Raw genomic sequence first — 14891 nt, forward strand, 5'->3', positions numbered from 1 at the left:
AAGCAAATTGTCCTCATCTCCATAACTAAATGAAGAAATGGAGAGAAGTTGGAGATGTAAATGCTTGAGCGGTCTGTGTTTACAGTTGAACCATATGACTGACAAATGATAACACTATGCAGTTGAATTCAGAGTTATTAGCCCACTGTATAGTGTTTAACAGAAATTCAACACATTTCTAAACATAATAGTTTTAATAACTCATTTCTAATAACTGATGTCTTTTATCTTTGCGATGACACAGTGCATAATAATAATATTTGACCAGATATTGTTTAAGATACCAGTGTTCAGCTTAAAGGGACATTTAAAGGCTTAACTAGGTTAATTAGGGTAATTAGGCAAGTCATTATACAATGATAGTTTGTTCTGTCTACAGTTTGTTCTGTAGACAATCAAAACAAAATACTGATTAAGGGGGCTAATAATATTGACCTTAAAATGGGTTAAAAAAAATTTAAAACTGCTTTTATTCTAACTAAACTAAAACAAATCAGACTTTCTCCAGAAGAAAAAATATTATAGAAAATACTGTGAAAAATTACTTGCTCCATTACATATCACTTGACAAATATTTGAAATAAATAAATATAAAGAATAAATATTTCACAGGAGGACTAATAATTTTGACTATATATGAGGATATATTTAATAAGTTAAGACTGACCACATGCAATGGACCATTTCATTTTTGACATTTTAAAGTACATTCTCAAATATGTACTCATTCATATAGGATTATTTTTCTCACCTTCTGTAAAACTCATGGCCGAATGTCAATTAACAAAGTAAAAAAGAGAATAAATATTAATGAAATATAAAACATTTTTTTTAAATCAAGCTTGCATCTTTTTCACCATTTTGCTATTTATGTTTCATCCTGTCTCCAAATTCATTCATTCATTTTCCCTTTTCCAGCTTAGTGTCTTATTTATCAGGAGTCACCACAGCGGAATGAACCGCTTACTATTCCAGCATATGTTTTAAGCAGCGGATGCCCTTTCAGCTGCAACCCAGTACTGGGAAACACTCATACACTCATTCACACACTCATACACTGTCTTTGGACTGTGTGGGAAACCGAAGGACCCGGAGGAAACCCACAGAAATGCCAACTGACCCAGTCGGGACTCGAACCAGCAACCTTCTTGCTGTGAGGCGACAGTGCTACCCACTGAGCCATCATGCCATCCAAATTGCTCATCCAAATGTATTTTGCGACACCACGAAATAATATAAAACGACAGACTTTATTTTGTCAATACGATTTATGTTGACATATTGCGCATCCCTAGTTGAACCCGGGTCAGGCGGCTATAATTAACAACCACAACATAACGACTGTCCTTTCTGGCTGTCACATGACCATGCCGCTTTTCCTAAACGGCAGGAATTGCTTGCTGTAATCTGATGAATGGCATCAATCTGCCACGCGCCAACAGAGCAGCTTTATTTTGAGCATTTTGGCTTCGTTCAAACCACTGTACCAAAGCAGCTGTGAACAATACGTTTGGGCACAATGCATGTTTTTCATTGACGAAAACTATGCTGGCTATCTGTAAACAGTGCCGTGCCACTTGTGTGGAGGTAAAACAGGATTAGTTTCATTCACCCTGGCTTCAAAACAGCGGCAAACACAAGTTATGTTGTGGTACAGTAGTATAGGCTGCATCTATATACAGTTGAAGACTGAATGAATTATTAGCACCCCAGTCTATTTTTTCTTCCAATTTCTGTTTAAAGAAAATAAGATTTTTTTTCAACACATTTCTGAACATAATAGTTTTAAAATCTCATTTCTAATAACTGATTTATTTTATCTTTGCCATGATGACAGTAAATAATATTTTACTAGATAGTTTTCAAGACACTTCTATACAGTTTATGTGACATTTAAAGGCTTAACTAGGCAGGCTAGGGTAATTAGGCAAGTCACTGTATAACAATGATTTGTTCTGTAGACTATCAGAAAAAAAAATATTGCTTAAGGGGGCTAATAATATTGATAAGAGATTCTCCAGAAGAAAAAATATTATCAGACATACTGTGAAAAATTCCTTGATCTGTTATAAATCATTTAGAAAAAGAAAAAATAAATAAATAAATAACTAAATATATAAATAATATAAATAAATAATAATATAAATAATAATAATAATATAAATATTATAAATAATAATAATAATAATAATAATAATTCACAGGAGGGCAAATCATTTGGCCTTCAACTTTATAAAATAAAACAAAAATCAAGTCATATAGAACATCCTTAAAAGAGATGAGAATAAAATAACAAAAGCACTGTAACAAACGATCATTTAACAAAATAGTTTTGCCTCTTGTTCCAACTACTTATTTAAAATTAGCTAAAATTCTCAAGTTTTTTTGGGACAGCTTAAACAGGTGGTCCACTTGGATATCATATTTTAAACTTTAGTTGATGTTTAATGTAGCTGTGTGAACATAAACAACATCTCTGAATGTAATGTAAACAGAGGTATTGGCTTTTACAGAGTTAGCCTAGCAAAGCCTACAGCGAACGAAGTTTGGAGACTACGAAAAACTACATCTGGGTTATTGAGATCACAAACGCTTAAGGTTGCGCGTATTCACGCTGCGCAGCAAAGGGGCGTGGCCAGAGGTGCTGTAATGTTATAGCAGAGAAAGCTAAAATGCTGCTATTTCTACAGAGTTTTTTCTGTTTCTGTATTTCGGGCTTCCAAAGGACACGACACAAAGAGAGAAGTGCTTAATTATGTTCTAGACAATTATAAAATACATATAGCTAGCATTTGACAAAGGAGAGCTTCCAGAATCTCTCCTAGTTCAGTGCTGGATTTAGCTAAAAACTCCTCAAAGAAGGAGCAGCTCTATCCATAATAGAAGAAGCTTTGGATTGTGAGTAACAACCTGTAAGTATTTTTATTTGTTAAAATTTATCTATTACAATAGTAACATAATGACTCAGTGGTTAGCACTGTCGCCTCACAGCAAGAAGGTCGCTGGCTCGAGCCCCAGGTGGACCAGTTGGCATTTATGTTTGGAGTTTGCATTTTCTCCCAGTGTTGGCGTGGGTTTCCACCGGGTGCTCTGGTTTCCCCCACAGTCCAAAGACATGCGGTACAGGTGAACTGAACAAACTAAATTGGCCCTAGTATATGTGTGAAAGAGAGTGTATGAATGTTTTCCAGTACTGGGTTGCAGCTGGAAGGGCATCCGCTGCTGGATAGGATGGTGGTTCATTCTGCATCCTGATGAATAAAGACACTAAGCTTAAGGAAAATGAATGAATAAATGATCTATTACATGCATAGTTTCTAGCGCAAAGATAAAGGTATTCTGTAGCGAGGATGTAAACAAAGATGTAAACAATGGGAAATGCTGTTTGGCACCACAAAAACCCAGCATTTGTTACAGTGATGGGCAGATTAAAGCCTCATTCACACTACGAGCGACTCGCAGCCGAAAAGCGACAAGTGACGTTCATTTCAACGCATAGACTTCCGGCGACCTTCATCTATGTGAGAGACAGCAACCGTTGGGCGTGTCGAGTGACTCTACAAAGTTGAGAATCCTTTAACTTTATGCAAATGAAGAGTGACTTTCTTGGGTGACAGCCAATAGGAGCACCAGTAGAGCTCACGTGATCCTCTCTGCACGCTCAGAGGTCGGTTGTATTCTTCGTGCTGTAGACCTACACAGACCTGCGTTTGCAGCAGGTCGCCACCCACAGCAACAGGCAGCTACAAAATCTCTGCTAGAGTGAATGAGGCATTAGATTTGAGACATTTGTTGAAAACGTGCAGGTGTTTAGTCTCCTTGATCATTTGACTATCGCTGTAGTGTATTGAGCTGATTTGAATGTCACCAAGGCTACATTATCTAGAACACTGGCAAAGTTGATATTTTGTTGGAATGGCAGAGCAAGGACTTTTGAAAGAGCTGAATGCTATAAATGAATCAGTGAGGTTTTTGCATTTGCCATTATTTTCCTGAAAAAGTGTGGAGATTATGAACTTTTTAAGAACAGTGCTATTTTTAATTAACTTTTAAAATCACATTTTAATTTAAACGTTGATGTTTTATTTATTTTTTATTTATTTTTACCTGTAAGTGTGTTATTGTTCAAACTATTTATTATGTTTAAAGTGGCTGACAATAATAAATATTCATAATAATAAGAATTAATCTGCCACGTTTGTGAACTGTGCAGAGCTGTAGCCACTTAATTTGGCATACTGTGTATTTCAATACCGGTCATTACGGTGGTACTTGAAGAGACAATTTTTTCTGAGGTGCTATTTTGTGAAAACATTTTGAGAATCACTGTTCTAACGCATTTATAGATCATAATTAATCATGTTAAGTATTAATAAAACATTATTATAAGTGAAAGATACATCTGTATTACATTATTTAATAAACCTCAGCTAACAAGTTGAAGGGTTTAATATCAACTAACATAATAATGATAAAAATATTACTAAATGTCGCTTAACAGTTGTAACAAAATGTAATAAATAACATGAACAAAAAGGACTTTATTTTAAATTGTTATTTAAAAATCTTTCTCCTGTTTTTAGTGTGAAATATGACAGACGCATTACCTTCACTTCCTATCACACTCAGTGACAACACTCAAATAAATATGAAAGATAACGTGAGGCTAATAATCAGGGCAGTAATGCTCAATTTTACACTGAATACAGTTGAAGTGAGAATTATTAGCAACCTTTAGATTTTTTTTCTTTTTTAAATATTTCCCAAATGATGTTTAACAGAGCAAGGAAAATTTCACAGTATGTCAGATAATATTTTTTATTCTGGAGAATGTCTTATTTGTTTTATTTCGGCTAGAATAAAAGCAGTTTTTTTATTTTTTTAAACACCATTTTAAGGACAAAATTATTAGCCCCTTTAAGATAATTTTTTTTCAATAGTCTACAGAACAAACCATTGTTATACAATAACTTGCCTAATTACCCTAACCTGCCTAGTTACCCTAATCAACCTAGTTAAGCCTTTAAATGTCACTTTCAGCTGTATTGACCTTATTCTAAAATGAGGAAGTGCGCCTGTTTTCGCGATTGTCTAAGAACTTCCGTTTCAGTCGCCTATGGGAGAAATGACAAGGAATAATAAACGGCAAAAAACGGTCAAACTACTTGCTCTACAAACAAATGTTTGCATGACTATACAGACCAAGTAGAATAATATAACAAGGAAATATCAGTTTGCAACATCAAACTGCGAAACGAGCAGTTTTTAAATGTCTAAAAATGAATGGAAGTGAATGAGACCGGAAGTCTCGTGCCAAAAAGATTCAAATGGCATCGCCCGCTCGCCTGCAGAGAATAAGGTCAATAGAAGTGTCTTGAAAAATATCTAGTCAAATATTATTTACTGTTATAATGAAAAAGATAAAATAAATCAGTTATAAGAGATGAGTTATTAAAACTACTATGTTCAAAAATGTGTTGAAAAAAAATCTTCTTTCCATTAAACAGAAATTGGGGGGAAAATAAAAAGGGGGGCTAATAATTCTGACTTTGACTGTATGTAACCTATGGGTGTTAACAGTAACTGTGATTCACCAAAACTTAGTACAGCTCACTTCCTTATGATTTAAACAGCTCCGTTAAAAAGGCAACAGTAAGGGAGGCTTTCTTTATTACCATTAATACCTGGTATTACATTAAACAAATGATATTTTCCAATGAAAGTCGTGAGACACAGATTATGCAAATGGAATAAGCTCATCACTTCTGAATCGAATGTGCTTTTGGGTCAAGTCTATCTAATAAGATAAACTAGTTTCAAACCAGAGCGCCAGGTGGAAGCTGCGATAACCTCTTATTCAAAAGACCTAGGGGATTTTTGTTTTCAATCAGATTTATAGTATGTATGTATGGAAATGCAAGACAAATACATTTACATGTTGGCAAAACATTCACCTTGCTAAGCAAACTCATTTCATTGCACTTAAGGATTTATTGAGCTGTCAACATGTGGTTGAACTGGGATATGCAAACAAAACTGTTGACACTTTGATGGACGTACACATGAACTCAACACACCACTTTTTAAAACTATATTATTGGTGAAAATAAGTATCTTTGATATACAATATTTTACTCAAAACCTATTTATGTTTATGGTTAGTGTTTAAAACCTTTAAAACCTTGACTTTTCCAAAACCGCAGTATATCTTGAACACGGTTATCGTCCCATGCCTACCAAACACATGCGCTATAGATGAATTGAATAAACTAAATTGGCCGTAGTGTATGTGTCAATGACTGTGTATGGGTGTTTCCCAGAACTGAGTTGCAGCTGGAAGGGCATCCGCTGTGTAAACATATCCTTGATAAGTTGGCGGTTCATTCTGCTGTGGCGACCTCGGATTAAGCCAAAGTAAAATGAATAAGTGACATGTCAGAATAACTGTCATTTTATTTTAGATAACTACACCCGTTACTCTGAATGACCTTATTTTACACACATTTTGACATTTTTAGTGTCTTATAAGTACTTTGATTTTTAAAGTAGCAGCACACATACTTTTTCATGATGAAGATGACTTTAACACATGATCATTACCTATACTTTTACATTTTATTTATACTTTTACATCACTGAATGTATACAAAAGTAATATTATCAACTAAATAGCTCAGTTGAAGGTTGTTAAATAAGTGTATTTACACTGCTAACAGCTTCTAATATTCTGATGAATCATAACATACTAGATTAAACTGATTTTAAAACACTGCAGTGTGATTTACTATAGTTATGTTGCAGTGAAGTCAGCCAGCTGGTTAGTAGAAAAAGTCACGTCTAACATTTAAAAAAAAATCTATATTACGACTAATTTTAACACCATTTCCTTGTGCATAAGACAGACTGTTTGATTAAATGGCTAATATTATGACAGTATAACACTAATATTATGACATTATAAATTATAACACAATTTTTAGAGATAGCAATAAAAAAAATACTAATTAAAGTAATTTTAAATCTTTATATTTTCTTTAATCAGTTCTTCAAGCCAGCAGGTTTGACCTATTTCTCAGCAAAATAATATTGATTTTAATTTAAACCTTTTATTATGTTTTACATAAGTACAACTCAGAATAAATGTGTTGTTTTATTTCTGGATAACTACACCCGTTACTCTGAATTACCTTATTTTACACATATATTTTGTCATTTTTATTGTCTCAGAAGCATTTTTAATATTTTAAAGTGAATACATATAGCGGCACACACACTTTTTCATGAGGAAGATGACCTTAAAACATAATTATGACCTACACCTTTACATTATTCAGTTAATTACTAAATGTAATCAGCTTACTGAATATAAATGTATTATTATTAACTAAATGGCTCAGTTGAAGGTTGTAAAATAAGTGTATTTACACTGCTAACAGCTTCTAATATTCTGATGAATCATAACATACTAGATTAAACTGATTTTAAAACACTGCAGTGTGATTTATTTTATTTATATTGCAGTGAAGTCACAGCCAGCTGGTTAGTGGTGTGTACAAGAGACGAGCCTCATGTCAAAGATTTAAAACGTCTATATTACTGCTAATGTCAACACCATTCCCTTGTGCATTAAACAGACTGTTTGATTAAATGGCTAATATTATGACAGTATAACACTAATATTATGACATTATAAATTATAACACAATTTTTAAAGATAACAGGGCAGATCCAAAATACTAATTAAAGTCATTTTAAATCTTTATATTTTCTTTAATCAGTTCTTTAAACCAGCAGGTTTTACATATTTCTCAGCAAAAAGTTAATAATTTTAAGTTAAACCTTTTATTATGTTTTACATAAGTACAGCTCAGAATAAATGTGTTGTTTTATTTCTGGATAACTACACCCGTTACTCTGAATTACCTTATTTTACACATATATTTTGTCATTTTTATTGTCTCAGAAGCATTTTTAATATTTTAAAGTAAATACATATAGCTGCACACACACTTTTTCATGAGGAAGATGACCTTAAAACATAATTATGACCTACACCTTTACATTATTCAGTTAATTACTTAATGTAATCAGTTTACTGAATATAAATGTATTATTGTTAACTACATGGCTCAGTTAAAGGTCATTAAATAAGTGTATTTACACTGCTAACAGCTTCTAATATTCTGATGAATCATAACATACTAGATTAAACTGATTTTAAAACACTGCAGTGTGATTTATTTTAGTTATATTGCAGTGAAGTCACAGCCAGCTGGTTAGTGGTGTGTACAAGAGACGAGCCTCATGTCAAAGATTTAAAACGTCTATATTACTGCTAATGTCAACACCATTTCGTTGTGCATTAAACAGACTGTTTGATTAAATGGCTAATATTATGACAGTATAACACTAATATTATGACATTATAAATTATAACACAATTTTTAAAGATAACAAGGCAGATCTAAAATACTAAGTCATTTTAAATCTTTATACTTTTTTTAATCAATTTCTCAAATCACCAGGTTTGAACTATTTCTCAGCAAAAAGTTAATGATTTTAGGTTAAACCTATTATTATATTTTACATAAGTACAAGTCAGAATAAGTGTTTTTTTATTTCTGAATAACTATACCTGCTACTCTGAATGACCTTATTTTACATAAATTCTGTCATTTTTATTGTCTTAGAAGTACTTTGATATTTTAAAGTAAATACATATAGCTGCAAACATACTTTTACATGATGATGATGACCTTAACCTTTAGATTTTTCAATTAATTACTGAATGTAGCCTATACACATGTATTAATATTAACTAAGTTACATGGCTCAGTTGAAGGTCGTTAAATAAGTGTATTTACACTGGTAACATATTAATAGCTTCTAATATTCTGATGAATCATAACATACTAGATTAAACTGATTTTAAAACACTGCAGTGTGATTTATTTTAGTTATATTGCAGTGAAGTCACAGCCAGCTGGTTAGTGACGTGTACAAGAGACGCGCCTCTTGTCAAAAATTTAAAACGTCTTTATTACAGCTAATTTCAACACCGTTTGCTTGTGCCTAAGACAGACTGTTTTATTATTCCTTTATACTCGTTTTAATATAGATTATATATGACAACGTCTTTAAACTGAGCGCAATTACCAGCTGCGGGCTAAGTTAGCCAGGCTAGTTAGTTGCCAACGTCACTCATGTGGTCATTCTAGAAATATGACGTGATACCGAGCAAAACCTTCCACATAATTTACGCTGTTTTTAGAGATACGATGCTTTATGAGAATCAAAAACGCAGAAATGAGACATTTAAGGGCCCCAAACACGTCGGGATTGGATTAGCTGAAGCTACAGACCGTCACACCTACCTTAGTGCGGATCAGGTTCGGGTCCCAGCCGGGTCTGAGCTCTTTAATCAGCTTCATCGCCCCTTCCGTCACATTGTGCTCGTCAACGAATATCTGAAATTTTCTTATCGTCGGTGAGCCTACAGGCACGTGGATCTCCGTCTCCATCATATGATTTATCTGCCTATTAATGCCCGACATTAAACTTTCTGAATCTTCAAGTATTGGATGTGTATATTAAGCGTTCTGTGTTCTGGAGGTTTTGTTTTGAACATGCACTGGACGTCCAGCCTGGTTTAGTATGTGCAGAAAAAAAAGAGGAGCGGCTCATATGCCGGTACCGTTGGTTTCTGTCATCAGAGCTGGAAAAAAACGGCGCTTCTTCCTTCTTCAGGCTCCGCCCACGAGAAATCATCCGATGACGGAGGCCTAACTCATGAATATTAATGAGGTCAGTCTTACTAGTCGGCTTAACCTTTACATTGGCTTATTAATATTAATTAGGTCAAGTGACGTAGCTTCATGAATATTACCAAACAAGCCATCGACTTACAAAGGTAAGCTAATAGTAAATAAATAGGCTGACATTCCATGTCTCCATGTAAACATATGAACATTATTTAGTATTTTATTCAAAACGCGTTGAACCTGTGGTAATGTAAACAAACCATATTTATATAACATGTATTTTATTATACGATAACAATGACATGCAAAAAAAAACTTTTGGAGTTTGTCTAAACTACAATAATGTGTACTGTAATCATGCCATTAATGAAGATCGCAGTTTGCAAGTAATTATATTTTAGAATCGGGCCACTAGGAGTCACTAGATGTTTCTTTACAATAACCTGATTCATTCATTTTCATTATAAGAGCTAAAGCGCCCTCTGGTGGCTAACACTCAAATACAAACCAGAGACAACAGATACAACATGACTTATTATAATATCAATGTTAAAAAAAACAAACAACAAAAAATACTCTCTCTCTCTCTCTCTCTCTCTCTCTCTCTCTCTCTATATATATATATATATATATATATATATATATATATATATATATATATATATATATATATATATATATATATATTTTTTTTTTTTTTTTTTTTTATAGTACAGACCAAAAGTTTGGACACACCCTCTCATTCAAAGAGTCTTTTTTTTATTTTCATGACTATGAAAATTGTATATTCACACTGAAGGCATCTCAAAACTATGAATTCACAAATGTGGAATTATATACATAACAAAAAAGTGTGAAACTACTGAAAGTATGTCATATTCTATGTTCCTCAAAGTAGCCACTGTTTGCTTAGATTACACCCGAACCCCCCTGGCTACAGGCCTGAAAGGTTAAAACATGTTTTATGCTGATAGTAAACATGTTTTGATAGAATTTTGGCTGTAAAAGTGCACCTACAGGTGTTTCAGGCGCAGGTCCAATTTTCTCCAGGTCATAATTTATTTTGTTTATATTAATTTTGTCAAAAAAAAATGATCATACCTGTCCAGTTTCATCTGAAATGCATCCCAGATCACCTTCTGGAGTGGTTTAAGGCGATCGGATATCTGATCAGAATAAAACAAATGAAGTGAGCAAACAGCCTCATAAACACAGATGTGACGGGAACATATATTGAATATAAATATAGAATATTATTTATATAATAAATATATTACATAATATTAAACTACATAAAATAATTAAAAGGACAATGCTGGACCTTTTGGCCGTAGGGGTGGTCAGTAGCAAGTAACATGCTATTAGGTTATGTGACCGCTAGATGGCGATCTTGGATAATAAGAAGCTTACACCCACTAGAAGTTAGTCTAGCCAGGTGGGTTCACTTTCTGTTCTAATGTCCCGCATCTGTCTTTAATTATATTTACCTGTCTCCATATTCTACTGCATCCCAGAATATTACACGGCAACAAACATTTAGAAATATAGATTCAATATATTTAATGTGTTTTTGTCCACGGCCGACCGCAACTCGCCGTGACGAAAATTCCCGTGCTCCAATGAGGTGAGCTCTCTTTAGCGCTCACCATGACAACGAGACTCACAGCAGTGACGTCGCATAGTAAACATTTGCATCTGCATTCCTATAAAGCTCGTCGGTTCTCTCTCAGTGTTGTCAGTTCGCTCGGTGTTGCTGTTTGCACTTGACCAAGGTGAGTTCAATACCTGACGGTACGAGTGGAGCCACGCCAATCTAGCTTCACTCGGGAATGTCTGTGCTGTAGTTCCTTGCGGTTTGCGTACATAAACGCAATATCGCGAAGAATATTACAGCGAGGCCCACTCGTCGTCTATTTTAAACTATAGTGTAAACTTTAGTTTACTATAGCTTAAAATAGAAACCATGGTAACTATAATGATGATTCAACTGTATGTCTGGCTGTTGTAATGTTTTGCTTTGTTTTTCAGCTGAGTTGTTGAGCAAAGGACTATTGAAGACAACCGCGGGTTATATTCACGAGCGTTCGCATTATAATGTCTCCGGGCTGTTTTCTGAAAGTTTCTCTTGTTTAGATAAGTTTGCAGGTCAAACAAAATAAACTACACTCTTTCTAAACACCTGTCTCGTGTTTTATTTGTCCTCTACTGCTATACACTGTCATATAAGTCTGATGAATGCACTTGTATGCAACATGGTTTGACAATAAAGTAGTCTAACAAATAAATAGTTGTTATAAAAGTACCTTCATTAGTCAACATTTGGTGTAGGTTATAAAAAGTTAATCAAAGATGTCCTATAACAATGGTAATGTTATGGTTGCTACATAACTGTATTTATTATTTTTCTGTATGTTTAAAACCAGCAGACTATACTATATTTAACATGTCATGAACTAACTGTTATTCAAAAATCTGCCTAATAAAAACGTCCTAAGACAGGAATGGGTATAAAAATAAAGTATCAAAAGAAAATAAATATAGAAAAATAACACACACTTCATTCTTTAGCTGTCCATGTGTGTGTGTGTATAGCTTTTATAATATTTAGTACATGTATATAGCTACAATTATACAGTGTCATCCACAAATATTAACTAATTTAATCATTTAAAATGTGTATTTATGCACATGAATCTATTTTATTAATACCTGCATATTATTATAGCTCTGCTTATTTCTTTGTAAATTCATCTGCACATATACCAACATTGCCAAATTATATTATGTTTAATACATGTAATGTAGTTATTTGTAGGTATAAAATGTTAAATTATGATATAAATTGAGATGATGTTGTTGATTTTTATTAATGTAATTTATTTTAGGTGAAGTTTTTGTAATTTTGTTATGTTGTTTTGTCATTTATTGTTATTTTTGTATAGTGTTTATTAATTATTTCAATAGTATCTGGATGCAGCCTTTATAATGCAAGCTGAGACTGCATCACTCATCGATGCAATGTCAGACACAACATTTAGTCAATTAATAAAAACACTTAAGTTAATATTTAGCCACTAGTTGTCCTCCAGCAGCAAGCTGTTTTAAAAAGTCTGTATACACTGCACATTATAGGCACACTTAAAATGGAGAGTTTGCTCAGAAATAAAATACTTACTATTAAGTCTTACAAACCTGTTGTAGTCTCTTCATTCTGTTGAACACAAAAGAAGACATTTTAAATAAAGCTGAAAACCTGTAACCACTGACATCAATAGTAGAAAAACAAATACAATGGAAGTGAATGGTTACAGGTTTCCAGCGTTCTTCAAAATAGCTTCATTTGTGTTCAACAGAAGAAAGCCAAACAGGTTTAGAACAAGTAAATAGTGATTAGCCTAAATGATGACACTTTTTAGTTTGGGCTTTAAGTAGCATGCAAAATAATTGTAATATATATAAAAAACAGATGGATTTTTCCATTTTCAATACTTGCAGAAGAAAAGTTTACACAAACACACACAGATAAATTTCCGTTCTTTAAAATAATGGACAGAGGACATAATGTGTTCTTACTTTATTCATTTATTTTCCTTCGGCTTAAGCCTGTTTTATACTTCTGCGTCAAGTGACCGGCGTAACCCACGGCGCAAGCAACGCGCGTAGCTGTGCATTTATACTTCTGTGCGCTGTCTCTGTCGGTCTGCATTAACACTTCCGAAACACTAGTTGGCAGTGAGGTGTAAATGTTCCTCTGTGTCGAGTTTCTTTGCTGGTGTTTTGTTTTTTCTGAACGCTTCCTGAATGTATGTACAAGTGGCTCAAACTCGCTCATTTTGAGGCAGGAACTGGCGGACGTGCAACAACTATGAGGTAAACACAAAACAAAACTTTCCATCCGGAGCTCCTTCACGGGACTCCACACTTGTAAACAATCGCTCCATTGGGCTCGCGCCATTCGCTACCAAGCCGACCAATCACAGAGCTTGCGCTACGTGTCGTTGCGACATGTAGTTACATTTTTGAGAGGTGCACATCATCGATAGCATGCGCCGTAGCATACGGGTGCGCTTGACGCAGAAGTATAAATCAGTCTTTAGTCCCTTTAATCATCAGGGGTCGCCACAGCGGAATGAACCACCAACTTATCCAGCATATGTTTTAAGCCTGGTTTATACTTCTGCGTCAAGTGACCGGCGTAACCCACGGCGCATGCAACGCGCGTAGCTGTGCATTTATACTTTCGGCGCTGTCTCTGTCGGTCTGCATTAACACTTCCAAAACGCTAGTTGGCAGTGAGGTGTAAATGCTCCTCTGTGTCGAGTTTCTTCGCTGCTTTTTTGCTTTTCCTGAACCCTTCCAGAATGTACAAGTGGCTCAAACTCGCTCATTTTGAGGCAGGAACCGGCGGACGTGCAACAACTTTAACTATGAGGTAAACACAAAACAAAACTTTCTATCCAGAGCTCCTTCACGGGACTCCACACTTGTAAACAATCGCTCCATCAGGCTCGTACCATTCGCGCGGCTCTCGGTCCCGCCCAGACTCGTCAGCGCTACCAAGCCGACCAATCACAGAGCTTGCGCTACGCGTCGTTGCGACGTGTAGTTACATTTTTTGAGAGGTGCACGTCAGCGACGCCGACGGCCACGGCGAAGGGCTATGCGTCAGCGCCGTAGCATACGCCGGTGTTTGACACAAAAGTATAAATCAGCCTTTACACAGTGGATGTCCTTCCAGCTGTAACCCAGTACTGGGAAACACCCTAACACACTCATTCACACTTAAATACACTACGGTCAATAGTTTATTGTTCACCGCATGTCTATAGACTGTGAAGCCTGGTTTATACTTCTGCGTCAAGTGACCGGCGTGACCCACGGTGCATGCAACTAGCGTAGCTGTGCATGTATACTTCTGCGCACTGTCTCTGTCGGTCTGCATTAACACTTCCGAAACACTAGTTGGCAGTGAGGTGTAAATGTTCCTCTGTGTTGAGTTTCTTTGCTGGTGTTTTGTTTTTTCTGAACGCTTCCTGAATGAATGTACAAGTGGCTCAAACTCGCTCATTTTGAGGCAGAAACTGGCGGACGTGTAACAACTTTAACTATGAGGTAAACACAAAACAAAAC

The 14891-nt window shown here is 34.9% G+C and overlaps 1 protein-coding gene across 5 annotated transcripts in view; it reads right to left on the bottom strand.

Annotated features, from left to right (window-relative positions):
- Positions 1-9708, bottom strand: part of etnk2 (ethanolamine kinase 2) — a 38803-nt gene extending 29095 nt beyond the window's left edge. For 4 of the 5 annotated variants that reach the window (XR_015501967.1, XR_015501969.1, XR_015501968.1 and 1 more), the window contains exon 1: positions 9375-9708. Coding sequence is in view for 1 of the 5 variants with exons in the window: in NM_001034175.2 (NP_001029347.1) it covers positions 9375-9521 (147 nt within the window). In the remaining 4 variants the exon portion in view is untranslated. 5 annotated transcript variants of the gene reach the window in all.
- Between the last annotated feature and the right edge of the window lie 5183 nt (positions 9709-14891).

This window comes from Danio rerio, chromosome 11 (genome assembly GCF_052040795.2).
Source record: "Danio rerio strain M-AB ecotype USA chromosome 11, GRCz13ab, whole genome shotgun sequence".
NCBI classification, from domain to species: domain Eukaryota; kingdom Metazoa; phylum Chordata; class Actinopteri; order Cypriniformes; family Danionidae; genus Danio; species Danio rerio.